The sequence below is a fragment of the Ischnura elegans genome, chromosome 6 (assembly GCF_921293095.1).
Source record: "Ischnura elegans chromosome 6, ioIscEleg1.1, whole genome shotgun sequence".
NCBI classification, from domain to species: domain Eukaryota; kingdom Metazoa; phylum Arthropoda; class Insecta; order Odonata; family Coenagrionidae; genus Ischnura; species Ischnura elegans.
In genome coordinates this window covers 33,654,812-33,677,840 of record NC_060251.1, presented here as the reverse complement: position 1 = coordinate 33,677,840, position 23,029 = coordinate 33,654,812, and the positions used below count along the sequence as shown (strand labels likewise).

General features: G+C 36.3%; 1 protein-coding gene across 1 annotated transcript; it reads right to left on the bottom strand.

Moving 5' to 3' along the window:
- Positions 1-7,756: 7,756 nt before the first annotated feature.
- On the bottom strand, positions 7,757-14,025 carry LOC124160308 (cuticle protein 19-like). Its single transcript, XM_046536138.1, has 3 exons — positions 13,926-14,025; positions 12,083-12,169; positions 7,757-8,365 (listed from the first exon to the last, which is right to left on the bottom strand). Exons 1-3 carry the CDS (start codon positions 13,938-13,940, stop codon positions 8,000-8,002), a joined length of 468 nt encoding a protein of 155 aa, XP_046392094.1. The 5' UTR covers positions 13,941-14,025; the 3' UTR covers positions 7,757-7,999.
- Positions 14,026-23,029: the final 9,004 nt, after the last annotated feature.

Here is a 23,029-nt window from a genome sequence, read left to right as displayed (position 1 = left end):
CCATGGGTTGAAGCGGGGCTTTTAGTTGCGGTGCGGCGGTATGGCAGAGATTTGTGTGACTTACAACTTCTTTCATTTTAAGGGCATAAAATATAACTTTCCTGCAAACAATTATGACCAGATATAGCTTTTTAATTCACGCAACGCAAGTTTTTGGAACTATAACTATGGAAATATCCGGCGCTCATGGTTGGGTAACGTGGTGTTACGAGCAAAAAATGGGTAGCTACTTTTTGAGAAAACATTATTATTAAGAAATAATATGGGGCAGACGATTTTTTATATGGTCCATATATGGTCCATAATTTAAATAAACGTTCTCTTATATGCGTTATGTTGTATTGGAATTAATTGATTTTTTTGGACGATAATGCTCCTGGAACCCGGGTGTCATACTTTTTTTTTTAAAGACAGTAATCGGCTTTATTGTGCTGACCCCTTAGGCTTCATACGCATGATTCGTAAACAGTTTAATGTTAAAATTATCGTTATTTAATACAGTAGGCTACATACAAGCACAAGTTTGTATACTTCTAACATGTAAAAGTGTGTTGAAATGGAATTTCAGATTGAAGTTACACCAAATATGACTATTTCCATATTCCTGCATAATTTTTGACTTTGATGCAACTATCAACCTCACACGCTTGTTTTGTTTCATCAACAGAAAATTAAGGAACGCAGAAAATATAAAATGCAATGCAATACTGGAGCAAGGAATATCCTAAAATATTGCATGCCGGTGCAGCCCGTGTGAACAACAGTAACCACGAAATCGATAATTCTTGTCGTCGTTGCAAGCAGAGTTTTTTTCATTCGAAAGGATTCATTTCTAATTAATTACGTGCTTTGGATCTATTGAATATAACATGCGTTTAAATTAACCACCAATAACATCGGTTGTTCTGTGTTGATAAAGTATTTCCAACTTTTCTCACCCTTCCCATAAGAAATCTACGCATGCATTTTATAGCATTCATTATTGAAATATGCTATGTGTTCACGCGACAATGTATGTTAATTAATATTCATAGTTATAAGTTTATGAATTAATTAAAATCTAATGAAAATACTCGTTAATGGGGTCCACATTAGCAACGATTACAAAGATATTCTCGGCTTGTATTTGAGCATTCATTCCTAATTCCGCTTGAAAACTTATCCACATCGGCTTAAGTCCTAATTCCCACTATATGAGCATGTCCGGAGGAATGGGAGCTGCTGGGTGTATTCACGTGAAGTTTCCAGATAATTCCCGCTGTCACGTTTTTTTGTTACCATATTCAAGCTCCTAGGATTAAGATGACTATCGAGCCAGATAATAAGGATGCATTCGACTATTCCATCGTGAATTGGACTATTCATCAAAACTACTTTCCGTTTCCCGTCGCCCTTGTTTTTTTAGTATTCAGACAACGAAGTCCGTTAAATTGCTTCATCGCCATTTCCTGAATGGCTAATGGAAAAAGGTTCATTTCGTATAATTTCATGGAAGACCACTCAGAAATAATTGCAACGCACTATTTAATTGACGAATCGCTTTTCCTAATCGGGAAATCGAGCTGGTTTGATTTGTTGGGGATGTCGCTGTAATTTCTTCCTATTTTGAATTATGAACTTTTGAACTACCTAATCGTTTTATTCCTAACAGAATGGTCGCAAAATTCGTCGTAAGTTAGAGTGCATAGAATTTTCCTAGAGTGACAAAAACTTTGAGTGGGAGAAGGTGTAGGTATTGAGTGCCTTTTGGTGCTGCCAGGGAATTCGATCGTTTGACTGTTAAAGAAATTGTCACTTATTGAAGAAGATTTTGGAAGCAGATCGGATAAGGTGGGGTGGTGTAATGGAGGGACCACATACGAAAAATATTAGGCAGTTTTTGCTTACATCAGGTAATCGGTTCTACATCGATAGTTTTGTCAGTGATTTATTGAGAAGCAAAAGGAATTGGTCAATATTTTGGTGACGCATTGATGAAATGCAGAGGGTACCAACTTTGCATACTTATGCTACCTATGCATGACTGATTTTACGTTCCGATTAACATATCATCCAAACAGCAGCCTTATTAATATTCGCTTTTATGATTAATGAACGTAGTTTTTCGCTAAATTTACTCATATTCATATTTTATCATTGTACAATGTACAACTCATTTCCTTCATTCCTTTATAATTCACAAACACAATTGTATCAAATACTTATAAAATTTTGTACATAAAGAGCACTTTTGAACAAAGAATGCGGTAACTGTGCGCGGTCGTATAGTGGCAACAAACTAAGGTTTAAGGGGTCGGTGCACAGTACATAGGACGGCGTTGAAGGGTTAAGATTGACATTGTATGCTTTAAAAACATTAATCATGACACAAGAGGAACTTTTCAATTCTGTACCACTAGCATGCAAATATTGCCAGCAGGAGCAAAGTCTGTGCCGAGGTAGGGGAGGGGGTGGAGGGGAAGTCTCTAGTAAGTGGTGCGGGCCGTACCTCAGCGGCGCCGCGGTGCGGGGTAGCGCCCTTGGGGGTAGATTGCATTACGACGGACAATATCTCGTAAACGCTTAGAGATAGGTCAAAACAAACAAAAAATCATCCCTGTAGGACTTTACTTTTACGTTTTACATAGAAATAGCACTTTTTCGGTCCCAAAAATCTCATTTGAGGGTCCTCAGTACTAAGGGCCCTTGGGGCACGGGTTGCCGTTATTTTAAAGTAACCAAATTTTAACACGTGAATATGAATCTCATTTGGATCATTTTGCGACTAGGAAAACATAACTTTTCTCAATTCTGAAAAATAAGGGCCGGCCTATTGTACATGTCCCTATATATAGCATAACTATCCTTTGATCCTCTATTTGAATCCTCGAATCCTCTTATCCTCGAATTTTCTTTTCTTATTTATATTTTCGTAAGCATTAAGGACTTAATTACGATGGTATGGATATCATCTTAAGGACTGTTTAAAGAAAAATCATACATTTCCAGTGGATTTTCTCCACATCGTAACGATTGGAACTTACAAAATCGTTAGTTTGAATACAATGCACCTAAATTTCATGTGCAGCTGGTGCGACAAAGCATTCGAAAATCATTAGAATAAAACGGATAGTAGGTAGAATAAATAGCGTTACCTACGGAACGATGATTTAGTATTCCAATCCGAGCGATGATGACAGCGATGAACGATAAATGAACGGTGGTCGATAGATTTTAGGTATATTTCGCGAGGTGAGCACTGTTCCGCGGAGAATTATTAATAATGCAGAATAAACATTAGATATTTGATAATCAAGGTTCTCATTTCCGACCGAACATGAACAGTCCCATACATGGTCTGTAAAAGTGTATAATGCGGTATTTGTTTCCAATGCTATGCAGAATAATATTCTTTTTGGTCACAAGGCTGAAATTTAAAACATATGTACGTGTCATTGTGAACATACGTTTCCATGTAGCATTCTCATTTTCTCTCATCTCAATTTCATCCTCATCATTTCTCATGCTCATTTGAGTTCCATTCAAAAATTGAAATGCCTCGCTTGACTACTTTGTTTTCATAAACTTAGGACAATTACCCGATTTACAAGTGTGAAGTGGTGGTAGTGATGGTCCGTCTGAGAATTTAAGCAACCATGGAGAGTTGCGATAAAGCACCCCTTAATCTCAGGGCACAGGACAGGGTTGTACAGAATTTCATGGCATTCGTTTTGGGCAATTAACAATTTTGTTGTTTCAACAATGCAAGTACATTGTAGCTCTTTGACCTCAATTACCTCAAATTCAGTATGTTATATATTTAGTCTGTACAGTATGCATAAACAAGTTATTTAATGAATGTTATGCCAACCTATAAAATTTTATGAAAGAAATACTTTTAATGATGTACTACTTCACCTATAAAAAGATCTTCGTGAAATAACTTTGATAAAAAACTTTGATAAAGTACGCAAGGACCTTATCAACACAAGATGTCTATGCGCAGTAATTTTAATGGATAACAGAAAAGATCAAGAGTAAAAGTTGTCACTTAAATACCAAACTTATGAGTTAAGCAGTTACTTTGAACAAAAATATATCTAATCTCTTCTTCTGGCCCCAAGGATATAATATTTACTGATTTTGCCAATTCCACTCCAGGGAAAATGAATAATGCTTGAAAACACCGTAAAATGTTTCGTTTAAATAAACCCCTAGCCTAATACCGAAGGCAGCGTAGACAAATGAGCCAGAAAACATGGTAGAAAATCATTTCATACCATCTATCAAATAGTACTGTGGTTCTAGGAGTGAGAAAAAGTTATTAATTTGGGTATTAAACTCGAGATTTATCAAAAATTGAATGCTGTTGTTAGAAATTTCATGCTTTCTCTAGTTACTGAGAGTAAATTTTAGCTGAGTAATTGAAACTTAAGTGATTGAGAGGAGATGAAAAGTACAATTTTTGAAATAAATTATGCTCTAGTAATTAATTTGAGAATGTTAGAAAATAGTGGTATGCGTTCAGCTAGCTAGGTATTTATGATTCTGGGCCAATAGACGATGCAAGCATTTACATTGTTTTTTAAAGTATTTAAAAAAATAAATATTTCAAATTATTTAAAATTAATTTCCCTTCTTCCTTTTGTGCTGCATTCTTTGCTATTTCTTTGCCACTGTTTTGTTGCCGATGCCGCCCAGCCACTGAATTGTAATGTCTTTTTGCAGTCATGTGCGTCGGAGTCTCAATTAAAGGCTTTATTTTGTTTTCTCAATCATTGCGACCGTATTCGCACAATACTTCTTCTGGCGGAATAAACTTGCGGCTTGAAATGCCTTTGTTCAAAATGTGTTATTTTGTTCATTCTGTAAGGTTATTTTAACCGGAAGTCACTCTAAGTATTTTATTGGAAAGAAAAACATTTCTTCAATAAGTAGAGGAATTAGTTTTTATTTTAAATACAATATCTGACGAAGAAAACATATTAGATACAGAAGTTCAGGAAGCGTACTGGGTACGCACTACGGCGATGAGAGGTTAACGCGTAAGTAAAAAAAGCCAGGTGGTGAAGCCATGGGGATTGAGATACCAAGGGGTAGTAGTGATTTTTTTAATAAACAGAATTAGTAACATAAATTGATAGAAGATGTATAACAAAACCTGATTGCCTAAGTATACAAATGAGTCTGTTCTATGCATATATTGAGCGGAGAGTAAAATTCACTTCTAAATATCTACCTAGTTGATCTCTTTTTTTTTCTTTACCTGAATAGGGTAGTTTCCTTCATCAAAGAAAACGAAAGGCATTGATTGCGATTTGTTACCCACCATTAGTGTATTCATAATACCCAAATTTTTTGGTTTTTGAAATACCGGTTTTGACGAATGGCAAGGGTCAATTTTTATCCTCATTTGAAAAAGGCCAGATTGGCGCCCATGCGATTCCACTCCACGTGACGTCACAGGGACCTAGTTTCTACACGAGAGGATAGGAGTTATACATCGTCTGAGGTTACCAATGCATGCATGAGGCACAGAGCTCAGGGAAACATGTCTTAATAATCACCTATTAAAACTGGCTGAGGTCGGAAAGTTTTCTTCGTTTGATAAGGTATTAATAAATCTTTTTTAAGCCAAGCGCTACCAGCCAGCAAGGTACTCAGCTACCCGCTAGCATCCTGCGTCCTATCAGCGCTCAGAGCCTCGATCAAGGTCACCTCACAAGGCGGGAGGGGGAACCAGAAATGCGTCGCACGGACGTTTTCCCATCATTCCTACTTACGCGTCGCGTTTTCGCGCGCTTGAAAATTTTCACTTTTCATTTAATCGCGAAAAATAGATATCGTCATTTAAAAATCTAAAAGCGTGAAATACGTACTCCAGGAGTAATAATCTCTCGATTCAGGCAATAAAAAAATAATAGGAAACCACCCTATTCTATTCCCTTTGCCTCTCATCTTAACAATGGGCACCCGTTTCTCTCTTCGGTGGAATCCCTTTTATGGAGCATAAATCCCTTTTGCGGAATCTATATCCCTTCATCTGTTGGCTTAAATTAGTACTTAAATATCGGTGTTTGTAACAGTTTAACCTTTCCGATAGTTTTCTCTTAATTAGGTCGTATCACCTCGCAAAACTTCACTGCTGTTCGCAAAGGACAATAACAGTTCATCTATCATGGGAATATTAACATAACCCAATTTGTTATAATCTGAAAAGGATTGACTATGGTTTTTAATGCGCCATTTTGAAATCGTTTTCTCTCCAATAGGTGTGTTTTCAGCCAGAATAGTGTATTTAACCCGCCTGACTAGACAAGGGTGGTCGTACTTTAGAAAGGGGTGAAAGGCGTCGGGATAATCGGTAACAGGTACGATCAAGCATGTATAATTCCCATACGCTTCGTTCATGTGTGAAATAGGTTTGAAAATTGTGGCCCCTCACGAATGAATTGCTTGGTCATTCTCTTTAGGGTAACATTCGTCGTATATTAAAAAAATGCCAATGAGCATTTTTGAATTGCTTTATGTTAAAAAACACACGCTATGAATGTGTATGAAAGATCAGGTATTTTTTTACATTTGAGAATAATGATATTTTTTCTTATTACTTGTGCCGCAAGGTACTCTAGAAAAGTTGCTGAGAAAATTTGTTTTGAATTTTTCATTGGTAAAGATTTATAGCAGCTATTGCCGCTCGATACTGAGTAATCAGAATTTGTTAAGCGAAATGTAGTTTTTGATGGGGTTGACGATGATTTTTGTGCTAGGTAATCAGTCGTTTTTTCATCAGTGCTCAAGTGTTAGACTGATTATCAGTTTACGTGGTGGTTAATTTTTATAAAAACGGTAGTCAACTAGTATTGATGGTCGGTTATATTAACCAGCCTTTCAGGGTTAAAATATTTTTGGTGTGTTGGCTGCAGACAAATGCCGTTGGAAAATTTAGCTGCTGTTATTAGAACTTGAACTGTGAAGAATTGTTCGCACTCTTCCTGCATTGCCTGTTCATTTCTTATTACACCATTTTTGTTGAAATTATATTACCCCGCCTTCAGCGCTTTCTGATGGTTGAAGATGGGTTTACTTAACGTAGATTAAAGCTATGAAATAAATTATGCAAAATAAATTAAAAACATGATGATAATTTACTCAATACACGCTTCGTATTTGAAAATTTTTAGATACTAAAAATCATGTTTAAAAATCATTTAACCACATGGTTAAGTATCGTTTTACAATTTTTTTGCTTGTATTTTTATCCAAATTATTTTCAAAAGTGAAGCATAAAGATTCTTGAGTATTGTTTTAAATATTATTTTGGTTAAAATTAAAAATAAAAATTATCCAACATTTCTAAAGATACATCGTCATTCCACTTAGGTTATGGATTAGTTATTGAATGCCATTACAACAATTTTTCTCACTTACTCTCGTATAGGTAGTTTAAGTGAATATTAAGTTGAAAATGTGAGTGTTAAATCTTGATTAGCCACCATAGCATTTGTCTTTGCATTTACCAATTGAGAGATTAGAAAATTTCAATGTGTGTTGCATTGTACGAACTTCACCTTTAAATAGCATTTTTATAATGTTATAGGTTAGTTGCTCGTAGTATGTTTGTCAGGTACTTCGGAAAATACCATGATACTTCATTGCATGGATCAATGAATCAATCGATTTGATTATGGATAAAATAAATTAATACACCCTGTACATGGCTGGACTTGTGATATTAAAATAAAAATTTCTTATTTCATAAAAATAAAGACGTAACTGTCATAAAATTATTTATTCACTGATGAAAATGTTACAAAAATAAAAATTTGATATTCATAGCGCTCTCATTACACAGATGAAAAGGGAATATGTATCTTGAGCAATAATGAATAATGATTTTGCCATCTCCTCAGCACGTACTTTGACTATATTCGTGTGCGAGGCCAGGGGAGAGTAGCTGGAGCGGCAGATGAAAAATTTATGGAGGTAGCAAATGAACGAAGTTAATGGAAGAGTAGAACTAGTAGTGGTGTCCTCCTAGATGATGGTGAGCAATGGCGATGTTGTTAGAATTGGCGAATGAGTTGGCGTGGCCGTGGAATCCCCCCAAGTGTCCGCCATTGTGTCCGCCGAAACCGATGTCCCCTCCGTAGTGGTGTTCGTGGTGCGCTGGTTCCGGATGGATGGACTTTCCGTGTTTCTTCACCACCGCGTTGTATCCGTTGTGCTTGTCAGCCGTGTACTCGACGGTGAGGATGGTGCCGTCCGGCTGGTTGTGGCTGTAAGATCCCTTCACTACGTCGCCGTCCCTCGTCTCCCACTTGTTCTTGACGTCTCCCGTGTGCAGGTCGTGCACCGCGTAGTCGTAGTTGTACTTTGGATGTGCCTGAAGTCATGAAAAAACAATAAATCTTAATTTATTAACTTGACCTATTCGTCCTACATTTTTAGTTTGTGTCACAATTATCAGTCTGATTAGAATTTGCTATATTTCCACAGTATTTATTAGAACACTACGCGTGTCGTTGTCACAGCAACAATATTCGTTAAATGAGACATAGTCAAATTTACAAAGAAATCACTTTATATTCGAAGTTTCATTCTAGAGGTATTGCAATGTATCATCTAACTTAAACGAAGAACTGCCACCACATAATGGCTCATTCGTTTTTTTTTCCTCTAACCTCTGTTTTTACCCGTCAATGACTAAATTCTTTTCGTGACTTCTATTCTTTTTAATCACTTTGAAATAGTTATTAAAGAATAATTAATAACATTCATAAATCATTCTAGGAATGCGTAGATGTGCCTTTTTTCCTCAGAGTATGCCGGGAAAGGATGTAAATTAATATTTGATGGAAGAAAATAGCAGTTTGGTAATACATATAAAAAAGATACGTTGCAGAATGTCAAAGAATCGATAATTATCAACTGTGATTCGAAATAAGCAGAGGAAAGTAGGCGATCTCAGAATTTGATGCTCAATCAACAATCTGATGATTTGACAGGAATCATATAAGCTCTGCCGAGTTCCTAATTATCAACAGGAAAAAGATGTATCCATCCATAACTGTTTTCCTTTTGTTACACCTGGGATTATAGTGCTCCACTGAACTTATGCTCTGTGTCAATCTGAAAAATGTTTATTTGATATTTTGCATGCAATCTTGGTGTATCGAAGAACGCTTCGTTCAAATGGCTCATAACATAATCCATGCAACAGCTGTGTAACAATCTCAGTTTGGATATGCCAAAGAAAATTCGAATAGATACAAGTGAGATCAAACTATTAGGAATCTTTCTGATTTTTTCCAAGTGGCCTATCATACTTGCGAAACTATGATTTATAATGATAATTTATTGGTTTTCGTATTTTTAATCCCATTAGATTTTATCTCTTGTTACACTTTTACTTTGATCGATGAAGAATTACAAACCAGCATTTAATTTTCATCATGGTTATCAATGAAAAGAGTGAAATAGGCTGTGTATGCCTTTCACACTTTTAACTCCTAAATGACCCCTTTTGGAGGGGAAAAATACTCCGATAAATTCAAATCTGTGCTTGTGCAGATATATGCAAAAATGCAGTGGTACGAATTCTCATTGAAAAAAGATATTCACGGAAGCGGTTTTATTCCTACCCATAGCAGAGCATTTCAGCAGTGCACCTGATGTAAATGCATTACGCGAGTTTTTTTGGGTTAGCGATTAGGGAACTCACAATCGCCAATATCCTACTACACTTACGTCTTTAGATACGATTAACAGACTCACTGGAAGATGAGTAGCAATGGGTAGGGGAAAGGAACCAAGGGGAAAATAATGTTTGTATAACGTATGAAAATATGAATCGTATTTTCTTGGTTTCAGCTGCAGCAGCGATCTATATATTTGTTCTAATTTCAGTGGAGAACGTTGGCCCCAATGTAGAGCTTAAAAAAGGTGGCGACGGGACAATTCAGGAATATTAGCCCAATTTGGTTCTGCGATTTGATCCCTTCGGGTTTGCCTATCTCTCACATTTAATGGAGCTAAGGAATCATATAAGCTCTGCTGAGTTCCTAATTATCAACAGGAAAAAGATGTATCCATCCACGCTTAGCATAGCTTAAAATGTTATATCAATAACTTGAAGAGGAGGAAAGATTAGTTAAAGGTAAAGTTAACCCATTTTAGTTTAATTAATTGATATTTAGTATTTGAATGAATAAAATTAATATCAATATGACTGAACATCTCGAATTCCTCTGCCACTTCCTCTAGTACGACTCATGAAACTAATTCAGTCTGAAATTGTTCATTTTTGCATAAATTTTAACTTTTTAATGGTGGGCCCTGGTCCCAGTGGGGGGGATTTTCCGGGTTACAACCACCCCCACCCCCTTGAGCCTTTTTTAAAAAGTGACGCCAAAAAGGAGTGAGATGGCCTCAATAAACCCCCCAAAACCACCGCCCGAAGAACCCTGGAATCTCCGGTAAACACCCCCCTTCATTTCAAAATCCTGGCTGCGCCACTGCCTGGCTCTGTTGCTTGCCGCTTTACATGCGCCCTTTTCTATATCAATCAAAAAATTGAAACTCCAGTGTTTCAAGCCTTTGCCTCTTCAGACCTGTATTTTCCGCAGAATATTTGCGCTTGACTTATTTTTCTACAGAGATATGACTGAAATTTTTGAATCCGCTTAAAAAATTGTTAATACTTGCAGAATGTATAGGGTACGAAACAAGCAGCGCCCAGCACTTGGAAACACTGTTAAGTCATGAAAATAAACTTATGTATTATATATATTACGATGGGAATGAAGAGGGTAGGCTGGACACCTCGTTTGATCGAGCCCATAATTGTTTTTCCTCTCTCATGCGACTACCGAGCGCATGCAGGTGAAAGTTGGAGAGAATCTACGCGTGCTACGCGTGAGGCGAGAATGGAATGGAGTGGGGTCTATCATCCTTTGCCATCTTTCCCTATGACCATGGCCTTCGCGCATGACCATATCGTAGGAAAGAGAGAAAAATAATTTGATGTAGTTCCATCGAATGTCTTCTTACGTATGTCTTCTTTTTGCCGGCCTCGGTGGCGGCGGCCTCGCCTGTCAAACAAGAGGCCGCGGGTTCGATACCCGCCAGGGTAGGTTTCACCGGTCCAGGGCGTGGTTATTCGTGTACGTTTACTTGTTAAATGTGTTGAATACTCCGATTTAAAATGGCCAATATGAGCTGTATTCGGTGGTTTGAGAATAAAATAAAAATAAAAGATATCGATCCTTCCAATACAAAACAAGGGAATAAACACCCTGCATTGAATTGTCAAAATGCCTTCTCTTGATGCTTGTGAGACCCGTATCAGGTGTCCTGGAAGGAGAGGGAGGGGTTAAATAAGTGCGGGTGGTGAAATTTGATGACTCCTTTGTGTAGGCTTGCGATCAGGAAATAGGGAGAAAGGGACTTTTTCTGTAAAGGAACCGTGAGACTGCCATTCGCCAGTATGACGACGAAACTTGGCTTTATCCCTCTCGTTATCTACAATTGGGATTGTGTGGCGCATCTGAAGGGAATGTTCGTTCAACACAACACAACTCCCAGAACAAACTGCCCAACAACATAGTGAATCGCGGAAGTATGAACAATGTTATGCGATGGTTGTGCTTCTCGCGAGGATACTCTCGAAGTTAACCCTGTTAGGTAGTTGTAGTAAAATTATTTACAATTGTATACCATCAAATGCAAAAAATGATCCGTTATAAGATAAATTGTGGTATTTTTATCAACTTTAGAAACAAAGCTCAGTGTGGTTAAAATGACTTCGAAATGAGGAATTCAGTGATAGTACTTTTGTAATATGTACCTGTTACATGCGTAATAACTGTTCGTAAATGAAACAAATTAAAGTAGCTCTAATTTCATAGGAGTAAGGTATTGAAATAAATGGGTATCTATTAGTGTCCACAATATTTACAAAAATAAGCCCTCGTCATATTATCCCTTTCATCATGTTTTTCAATTTAAAACTTTATCTTGGATTTTCGCATAAAATTTCATTTTAAATGATTAGGCTGTTACAATATCTATATACTTAACCTCGTCAGTGATGGGTACTCACGTAATAGTCCACATGGTTTTCTACCTCGTAGTGGTGACCAGGAAATGCAGTTGCTGATGACGCGAGAGCGACGACAAGGACGATGAGCTGAAATGATACAATAATACGGAATGATAGCATGCGATATTAATTCCGTGAAAATTTCACTAGAGGTTGTCAAACCGCGGCCCCAGGCAGCATGCGACGCGTACATTTAAATAGTAGGTACATGCTATGAATAGTGAGAGCTTCTGTTAAGAGTGTCAATTACTCAGCTGTAATGACTTAAATTTTATAGACTTACGTATTTTAACTTCATGGAGATAGGAAACGTATTATTATATGCATCACAGTTATGATCATAATTTGAAAATACTAGCGCAGCTACTTGCGAGTGACAATGCGATCTACAGGCATCGGATGTCCACCGATCTCTCCTCTGCACAGTTTGATAAATGATTTTCCGTCGATTTTCTTGACAAAAGTATTAATCTAGATTTGTTATTATTCTTTTTATAGAAATGTTTCACGATTACTGATAGGCAGTTTGTTAGAATATTACGTTCATTCGTTTTTCATAAATACAACTTACGTCGGCTAGGTAAATACTAAAGTAACCGCGTATACTCCTGAGAATTGCGTGAATAAAATTATATTTTTGGACTGTTGTACATTTTTAAATATAGCACGTCATTTTGTATCGTAGCTTCTAAGATATGGCTTTTATCTCTCAATAGTAATTATGGGTATTTCATGATAACAGGCCATGCACTTTCTGACTGGGTTGACCATTTTTAAAGAAAGTCGAAGTTGCTAAGATTTTTGCTGCTTTTGTTGAATCAGCCGTTTGTCCCATCCTTTCCCTTAGTTTCCTGTGTAAAAAAATGTAACCGGAATAATGAGGCTGAAAATAAATGCCTTTTCGCACTTTGTTCAAGCTCAGAACTACCGAAATTCCTTGTAAAATGGGGATAGAATGACAGTAGATTTACCTAGAAAATGTACTCTAGTTGTTGATAATAGCTCACTGTATTGACTCATGTTGTTCATGGAATGGTGCGGACCTCGCGCCAAAAGTAACATTTTTGACGAATGCAATATTGAGGAGCTGGATGAATATCGCTTATTTAATCTAATTTTAAAAAATGTGCCTACCTTTTTTGTACTATCTATGTATCTTCAGCATCAGCATCTTGCGCTGCGCAAGTCATATTTTTCGTGATTATAATAAAGAACGTTAAATTCTGTTTCAAAATATGAATCATTTTTATGAGTTATAAAATAAAATAACTTGGTTTTATTCCACACTTTATTTTAAATAGCACGACCCGGGTTTCAGCATCTAGTGCTATCCCGGAAATGGATACAATGAAACCCGGGTCGTGCTAGTTAAAATAAAGTGTGGAATATAACAAAGTTATTTTATTTTTTAATGAAGCAATTCCACAGAATAACGCCTGAGACCGTGCCTTATAATTTTTATGAGTTTTCAATACAATATTACTGTGCAATAAAACTTATTTGAAAGCGTCATAAAATTTTTATAATATACCCTTTGGATAAAAAAGTCCTAATTAAGACCAAACTAAGCCCTGCAGTTGTCCTCAATAGGCGAAGTTAAATGTGAAAATGCGAGTGTTGTTATTAATGTACTGAAATATATTCCCTAATTTGACAAAGTATAAGGTAAAACTTTGAAACCAGGATTTTGAGGAAAAAATTCACGAGGCAAATTTGTAATCCATGTATCAGTCGCAATCTAAGTATTTGTGCTAGCCGCGGCGAAACTTTATCGAATCTTTGAAAGCCTTTTATAAGAGTCCACTTCCTGGAGAGATAACCGTTTCCTCCGTTTCCCCAGTACCTGAGTGACCTGCATCTTGTCTTCTGCTGCTGTAATATCCAATGGATTCCTGCTTGTCGTCACCGTGAACACTGCTCAACCGACTCAAAGAGAGCAAGGAACTGACTGATGCCCGTTGACGGCCCGCACACCCTTATTTATAGTTCGTATCGGATTATGAGCGTCCTCTCAAAGAGGCGAAAGGATGAGATTGTGGTTATGGGCGGGGGAGGAAGTTAGAACGAGGGAGAAAGGTCTGTAGAAGACATTAAGGAGCCGCGGAATTCGGTGACAGGCACACGGAATTACGTGTTCCACTAGATCTTGGGGGTATTCGTTCGAAAGTCGTAACAGTCGAGTGGAGATTGTGTTGCATATTTATATCGCAGGATCGGAAATTAACCAATTGAGTAACTAAGCGTGCGTTTCCTATCATATGGGTGGAGAAGGGACTTATGAATGTGGTCCGTATCCATAAAAGTTTTGCTCTTTCGATTGGCACCTATCCAAGTCATGCCTGAGTGAGATACGGTCAAGTTGGGAAAGATAGGCTTCGAAGTTCCGTAGCACAGGCTAGTAATGCATAGATTGATATCCGAAATTTGTGTTACTTCTGAAAATTTATATTCGAAAAGTCTCCAGTGTCTGTCTCGAGTTCCATGCTGTAACAGGGGAGTCAAATCTGTATCGAAACAATAATATTCGAGAAATATTCAGTATTCTGAATGCAGATCGCAGTAGTTAGTCAAATACTTTTTACAATGAAGCAAGCTTTCGATAATTATAGTCAGGCATGGGCCAGTATGAGCGATAATGATATAAAATGTTTTCAAGTCCCCATTTGGCTGTAAAAATATTTAGCTGAAAGAGGTCACACCGTGAAATCTTTTTCAATCTTTTTGCTTGGCATATTATATTTTTCATAGATAGCGGATAGAGTCACTACGTTTTCTGTTTCAAACATATCCCATATTGTCATTGAAATAAGCGCAAAACGATGGCAATGTAATATTACTCGCTCATATGAGAGACAGTTTGAAATTTGTTGTTGCTATTCAGTGTAGAAAACGATACGAAAGTATTTATGTCGTGTGTTTACTTGTGGCTCAAGTTGTACTTGCTGGCGATTTAAGGATTGTGTTACTCTTTTTACTACTATATTTTTATTAGTTACTAATTTTTTGTATTATAAAATTTTGGTACCGTAATATACCAAGAAAATCGGAAAAATGAATATTTCTGCAGGAGGTTGACAGTTTCAGTGACCCATAGTCAGATCATGATGTCAGTGAAGAATTAGCAGATAGAGTAAGCTGATAGTGAGCAGAATATTTTATTCCAAATACCTCAGAATAATTATCTCGTACAGATTTTTATTAATCGTGATGTAGACAATATTGAGTTGAATTTCGTGTTAATTGACCCCCATTAATTAAATTCCATAAAAGTTGTCATGCTGATTTTTATTCCCGATATCCTATTGATGAAAAAAGTACAAAAATAAAACTAGCCTTCAAATTTCAACAATAACGTAAACCATACGTTAACATACAATTAAACTCAATATTATCTGTATCACGCTCAATAAAAATCCGTGAGAGATAATTATTCTTATTTATCTCCTTTAATTTTATTCCTGATTAAAAGTGAAACAGGTAGGTTTCTTCTGTTGACTTCTTAATATCCCGCAGTTTTTACTATAAAACGAAGAGTGCTTGTGTTTAATCCAAGCATAGTTAACTGATGCCTATATTTTTCTGGTGCGCCTGATTGGAAGTTATTTTTATGGAGTGATCGTGCATAACTGCCTAAGGCTGCAATGTAGGGAAGAATGATAGCTATATGGCTCAATCAAGAGTTTCGTTAGAAGCTATGTACAGGTTTTTTCAGGAGGAATCAGCACTTTAAGAGGTGGTTAGGGAGACAATTTTAAACATTTTTTGATTTTAAACTTGGGGTCGCAATTCCTTATTTACCGAGCTATGGCAACGCAAGCAATTTTTTAAATGCAATTTGCAGTTACTATGAAAAGTTTTATTAATTATCAACCAATTTTGTCATTTTATACAAAACTCTGCGTTTTTAAGGACATTAAATCATTAAAGGTGGGCGGAAATGTGACATTATAATTATCTGAAGCACTTAATATTTGAGCCTAATTAAACGACAGCTGTGAGCGTGTATCAGCAATAGGATTCAGCAATGTTACCCGTTTTGAGATAAATTGTTCAATTGTTTCCATATCTGTTTATTTTTAAATCGTCGGAATTTTTCGAAAACTTGGGCTGTGACATTTCGAAATATGACTAAGATATTTGGCATTTATTTGTATATATATTTATATCTAACATTTCCTTTCGTAAGCATTCATATTAGGAATATCGATGGTTAAGTTCTAACAAAATGTATCTTAATTTCGGCCGGTTTGAAACAGGCATCTTAAATAAAGCGTAATAACATTCAAAAAATAAAATACAAGCAAAAAAAACAACTCTTTGTTTGCAAATGAATGCTTTTTTTCAATTTTATGAACTTTTGGCTATTAATTTCAGCGTGCAAGTAAAAATATTAATCGTTTTTTTGCCCTCCTCAAAATCTGCAATTTTTGACATACGTGTTGTAAGAACTTAGCCGTTGGCATGGTTATGTTTTGGTGTTGCTACTTTTGCTGAAATTTGTGTATGATGACAGAATTCTGACGGGATTCGGTTTTCAAATTTCTTAATATTTTGATAATTGGGTGTAATTTTTGTTTCACTCCTGCTTGACTTATTTCCCAAAAACAGGGGGCTGTGTGACATGAAACACTCAAGTTTCTTGTTACAGGTAGTATTTAATTCCGTTTTAGTATTTAATATGTGGCAGTTTTATAATATCAAGTAGTCAAAAGTAAAGATGTTTTTACGCAATGAGGTAACTGAATGGCTATAATTTTTCGCAAAATTTTATGAAGAGTATATGCTCTTATTTAAAGTACTCTCACTATTAGGGATTAATACTTTTGGAGATTTCATTGTATTTACTTCTAAAATTTAATGTTGTAGGCTCGATTTTGACTTCTACCATTCATGTTTTAACATGCTTTCACTACCATAAAATTCAGAATGATTAGATTATGGAATAGAAATATTGAGTTTAGTGAATGCAGGCCGATTAAATCAATCAGTAGACGTTGTCCTTCTCTCAAATTACATAGTTTGTAGGTTCTGTTCTAGTTTTGATTTTTTCATTTTTTTCTGTATCGTGCATCAATTTTTCTGAAAATAAGTTCTGCGAAAGTTTAAATTACGGGAATAAAATATGCAGTTTGATGAGAGAATCTCAAGCAAGCTATTTTATTTATTATTTATGCTATCCAAAGCATTTCAAGAAGGCGATGAGTTGGTCTTGACTTTCTTCAAAAGCTCTCTGACATAGTAACACTCATTTAATTGGTTGCATGTATATAATGGTGTAATGATTCATGTATCCTTTTTGATGCCTTTAAAATCGCTCCGTTATTCGTTGGAAAATTCGCGAAAGAAACTTTTTCTTCTAATCTTTGCATTTTGCATCCAGCATTGTCCAACTCTGCTTTGGAATCATTGCCGGCTGGTAACTTCCCGCATCTAGCTATCACAGCATACGTATTCATTGACTTCCAAATAGAGTTTTCTCTTAGAGCAACCTAAAATCGAAAAAGAAAGTCACAAACTAGATTCCACACGGTAAAAAACACCACAACCCCGTTAACAAAATCGATCTTGCTGTAAAAAAGAATCTTCGGGCTGAAAGAATGTTCTCGACACAATAGATTCATTTTTCAAATGTAAGAGTTTTTTGTCATGGTGGAGAAGGGGAGATCCGCGTGAGTCTTGCAATAATATAAAAAATACGTTATGTTGCTCGCATTTCATTTTCGTGATTTTTTCTTATTTATTAATAAAAAACTAACAGGAAAATAGCAATGATAAGTTGAAAGAAAAGACATTGTTATTTGAACAGATGATGTTTTTAAAAAAACTCATTTTCGGCATTGTTGGTCAGACGACATGCAACACCGCTTTGCAGGCGATACGAAAAATCTAGACGATAGCTTTACCTTGGAGTCATTTCACTGAATATTTTTGAAGGCTTTCTCGTGACACTACCGTGCTCTGGATATTTTTTCTGATGTTCACAACCGTTACTACCATAATAATGTTCTATCAATTGTGCGATTATTATTTTGTCGTAATATTGCACTTTCTACTTTATTTGCCGAAAAACTGCGTTATTTATTGTATAGTTGTATATAATAGTTATATATTGTATTGCATAGCAAACAAAACAATAGAAACTTGAGTTTGTCATATTAGTGAATAAGAACGATTTCTGCTGCTTTGTTACGATTTTCGCTAAGGATTGTACGTATGTTTTGCACTAATTGTCTAGTGTTCATGATAATTTCTAATTGTCCGATGGCACGTTTATGTAAGTTTAATTTGTGGCTGTAGTTATCCACTGACCGCCGAAGATGTATGAAAATTTTATGCATCTTTCTAATATTGTGGCTTTGGGCAAGACGGATATAGGCAAAACGAATAGATACTCGTTTCGGAGGAGATACACATCTTTGGTGTGACTACCATACATAACATGGATAAACAGGTGTAAAGAGCAGCAAAATTTGCAATCTTCCGAATACCGGCTACGGTCGCTCACAAAAGAAACCATAAACACATGAGGCAACAATCAGATATCTTGACGCCCACTTCTGTTAAAGCTGAGCAGGCTAAAAATGGATTAATTGAAAAAAAGACAAAGATAATTGAATTTTCAGGAATCAGCAGTTGCAAGAAGACAGATATATCTAAGAAAACCAAATCAGTATTCTTTTGTTTGGTGTGTTCTGAAAACTACAGCGAGCCGTTTATCGAAGAATGGTTATAGTGCTGCCAGTTCCAATGATGGGCATACGAGAACTATAGATCATATGCAGGAGTAGACAGCTGCTTCTGATTCTCAAGACTAGCTTTTTAGTTTCCCAAATTATACTTTTTTCCCACATGGCGTATCCGTTTTTCCCGAATACTACAGCCAAAATGGAAAATTGGTACGTTTCCATTTAATTGGTTTTAGGAGAAGTTACCATACTCTTTTTTCAAATAGCTCAGTCCAAATTTTGTGGAACAAAGTACTCATTAATAATGAAGGAAGCTATATTGATCATATATGTGTACCTTTTTGTCTACACTTTCCCATTAGCATGTTACGTCTTGCCCGGGTCTTCCCTACTTAAACGATTTTTACTGATTAAAATCCACAAATTTTAGCCTTCGTGATGAAAGCTTTGCTACATAACTGCCAGCCTATTTATTTTCATCGTTGCATAATCTTTATTTCTCTGGTTTTACACTGGAATCTTCACGTTTGGCTAGTTTGAAATGCAAGGAGTAAAGGATTCATTGTCAAGTTTTTTTAGGGGAGAATGTAGCAATGTTTGGTACATTCTCTTTGCTTTACATTGTAGCATTACTTTCGTTTGAACTATGAATTCATTTCTTTATATCCGTGCTTGCTTCCAAAAAAAATAAAAGTAAAATGTTTAGAAAATATGCCTATACGCACGGTATAGTATGCACTCCTGGGTTTAAATTTTGCCTTTCCTCATTGTATTATATTTGTATAAATAATGAGACAGGGTATTGTTTCTAGTCATATAATTTATTCGTAGAATAAAATGACTGCATGAAAGGAAGGATTACTCTCACTTCTGGTATAGAGCATACAAGAAAACAGCATATATACAAAACAGATGAGTAGGAAGAGGGGAATATTTTTTTAAGTTCATGATCATCTAACCTTCACTTCAATCAAAGTAATAGAGATCATTTTTTTGTCGATGCATAAGTATGGAGGGGTGGAGAAATTTACAAAAAATTCACTTGAGGGCGAACAAGAGTCTTTGGTTTTCTTTTACATCGCAGCCATCTCAGAAATGGTGTCCGTCGGTTAATTCCAGGTGATGGCTCTCTTCGATGTGGGCGGGGAAGTGATGCACTGGTTCCGGGTGGATGGACTTGCCGTGTTTCTTCACCACCGCGTTGTATCCGTTGTGCTTGTCAGCCGTGTACTCGACGGTGAGGATGGTGCCGTCCGGCTGGTTGTGGCTGTAAGATCCCTTCACAACGTCACCGTCCCTCGTCTCCCACTTGTTCTTGACGTCTCCCGTGTGCAGGTCGTGCACGGCGTAGTCGTAGTTGTACTTTGGATGTGCCTGCGATCGAAAAATAAATATTAAAAAGTGATGCGTGAAATACGCAAATTTGTGCGAATTCACCGGATCGATTTCAAAGTCGTTTACACCAAGGATAAAGGTTAGCATTAAACACATTCATTTGACTGTTTGGAGATTCAACGAGAGACCGCCTACGGCAGCGCGCCCATAATGACTCGTTAACGACTTCGCCTTCGACTCGAACACAAAAACTATGGAGTAAGCCACTTTTGGCTATGGCATGTCGTCGTTCTAGTTATAAATTCATTCATTTTCTAAAAACATTCGCGTTGCAGATACCTCACTGCACTAACTTAAAGGCTTTTCAAGCGGATGAAAAGTCAGGAAGGTCCAAATTTATTCAAATAAATTTGTGAATATATTGAAGGAACGAATTAATTAAAGTGCTCATTCCGTCATTCTAGGGTTAAATAGTTCACTTCATCTGAAACGTGGGAAATTTCCAATGTTTCTTTGTTGTAGCCTCACAGTTAGTGATTCTTTTGAGTATCCAACATCTATCCAATTGAGGTCATTTTCATTCGGAAATGCAAAATAAACACCTAGGAATGTTACCGGCGGCATCTTTAAGTCATCTTCTACCGCCTTATTCAAACAATAGTTTTCTAATCGCCTACCATTGAACATTTTCTGGATCATCACGGTGTCCATTTTTTCACTTTCAAAATTTTAGCGAGCAAAACTTTATTTTGCACATCGTAGGACCACTATTTATTCTGATTTTGCTTTTAAAATATCCGAAAACAATTAATATGGAGCTGCTCCTACTTGAATTTCAGTTAAATATTTTGCAATAAGTGAATAAAATTTTGGTTGAAGTACAAAATCATGAGAAATCACTCAGACCTCGATGATAGTATGCATTCACGAAATAGGTGAAGTAGTGGAGCAATTAAATACTCTTTTGAAAGGGTAGGTGTTTAAAAAATGTCTATAAAGCGCACATGCACTTATTGTTGTTGCGGTGCTATGGATAGCGTGTGCTCCTGATTTATAAGTGTCCTGTTTGTTGATATGAAAACGGTATGATCAAGAAACTTATTTAGATGCTTAATTTCGAAATGAAAGTTCTTATATATGATACAAGTATGGTTACTGTTCCCTTGGACTTCATTAAGGGATAAATTGGAAACCGGGAGTCAGTAGGAAACCTAATCAGATATCTGGAGATCAATTTAAAATACCAGAATAATATGAATGCCAGAGTACAGTCTTCACTAGAATAGCAATTACCTTTCGAGAATAGCAGAAAATAATTTGTAGGCACCAGTTATCGATAAACCCTCGTTCGTGAAAACCTGAATGAGGAGTATAAAATGCTTCTGTTGAATATTTAGCAAATAAGCTAACGTAAATTGAAAAATGCTCTATCGCCTAGTGCGGAATAAACTGTAAGACTAATATTTTTTATGGCTGATGAGTTATAAATTTATTTGCATTCAAAAAACGTTTCTCCAGCTTCCCAAATGCTTAAGGAAGTTTACTAGAATTTATTAACACTTGCATAGCGGCGGTAAAATGCATAAAAAATGAAATAGATCTTAAATTATTTTTCAAAGATCTGCGGAAAACGCCGGTCTAACGGATAATTACGTTGCCTTTGTTGTATGTAGAAAAACAATTATATTGAATGTGTGATTCCCGACAGAGCCGTGAGAACACGCCCTGAAGGCTGGAAAAAAGCAGTTTTTTCAAAACCTTCTCATTATTATGAAACGTTTCGGGGTTCAAAGGCAGAGAAACGTTTTTTTATTACATTAACCGAGGTTATCTTAAAGTAATCACCATGAAAATATGTGAAATAATGCACTTTAAAAAAATATACTTCTACTGACATAATAATCCACCTCTTGATGCTCCACAATACCGGGAAGGTATCCAGGGTATGCAAGGGCAACTGCTGCGACGCAAGCCAGAAGAAGAAATGCCTGAAATAAAAGTAAAAGTTAATTTGAGACGGATGTTTTGAAATTAATCAAGAATGCTCCGTGCCAGTAGACGCGCTTTGGGCTGCCCTCTTTCTTCTGGGTTGGGCAATCGCATGTGAGCTCGATAATCGGAAAGGGAAACTGGAATCTGTGGTATTTAGTGTTTTCGGGGCGATGATACGGACGGAAGATATCAGCCGACTCGTTAGAGAATGAATCGGGGTGGAAAGCTTATGTAACGGTCCAAAAGGAAGTGTTTTTTTTATAGCGTGAGAGCGGTGGCGCATTTTTTCTGAGAGGACTTATCAGTTGCGATACCTTTAAGTATTTTCAGGTTCAAATCATTCAAAATTTTTCAAGCAGCGTTATTTATGAGGACAAAATCGTCACATGCTGGAAATATTACGGAGAAATTTCAACAAATAAGCATTAGCAAAGATTCAGCATGTCTTAGAAATTATTTTGTTTATAATTTTGTTTTTTTTTAAGACAGCACAATTGTGACCCTTTACCCAAGCAAAGAGAAACAAAAGTATTGTTACCATAATACATTTGATTCACGGTCAGAGAAAAATAATTTTATGCTATGATGCGGGGTTCAAAACTACGTAGTATTAGCAGTGGCGGATCTATGTGGGGGAGGGGTATAGCCCAGAGTATTATGAGCATTATTATGTACTTAAGTACTCTCTACACGATTTATTAGAGAAATACTCTGTTTTAGCTGTTGCACTATACTTTTATTCATTTTTACTATTCTCTATTATGCCGTGAGCTGGTGATAGTTTCCGGGAGACCAATGGTGATTATTTTATCCAGATTTCATTGCAGGTTATTTCGAAAATTATAAGATATCCAAAGTTTATGAATAAATCCTCACAATGTGTTTGCTAATAATATTCACGGCATTGCATGGTCAGATCTTATGCCTTGTATTT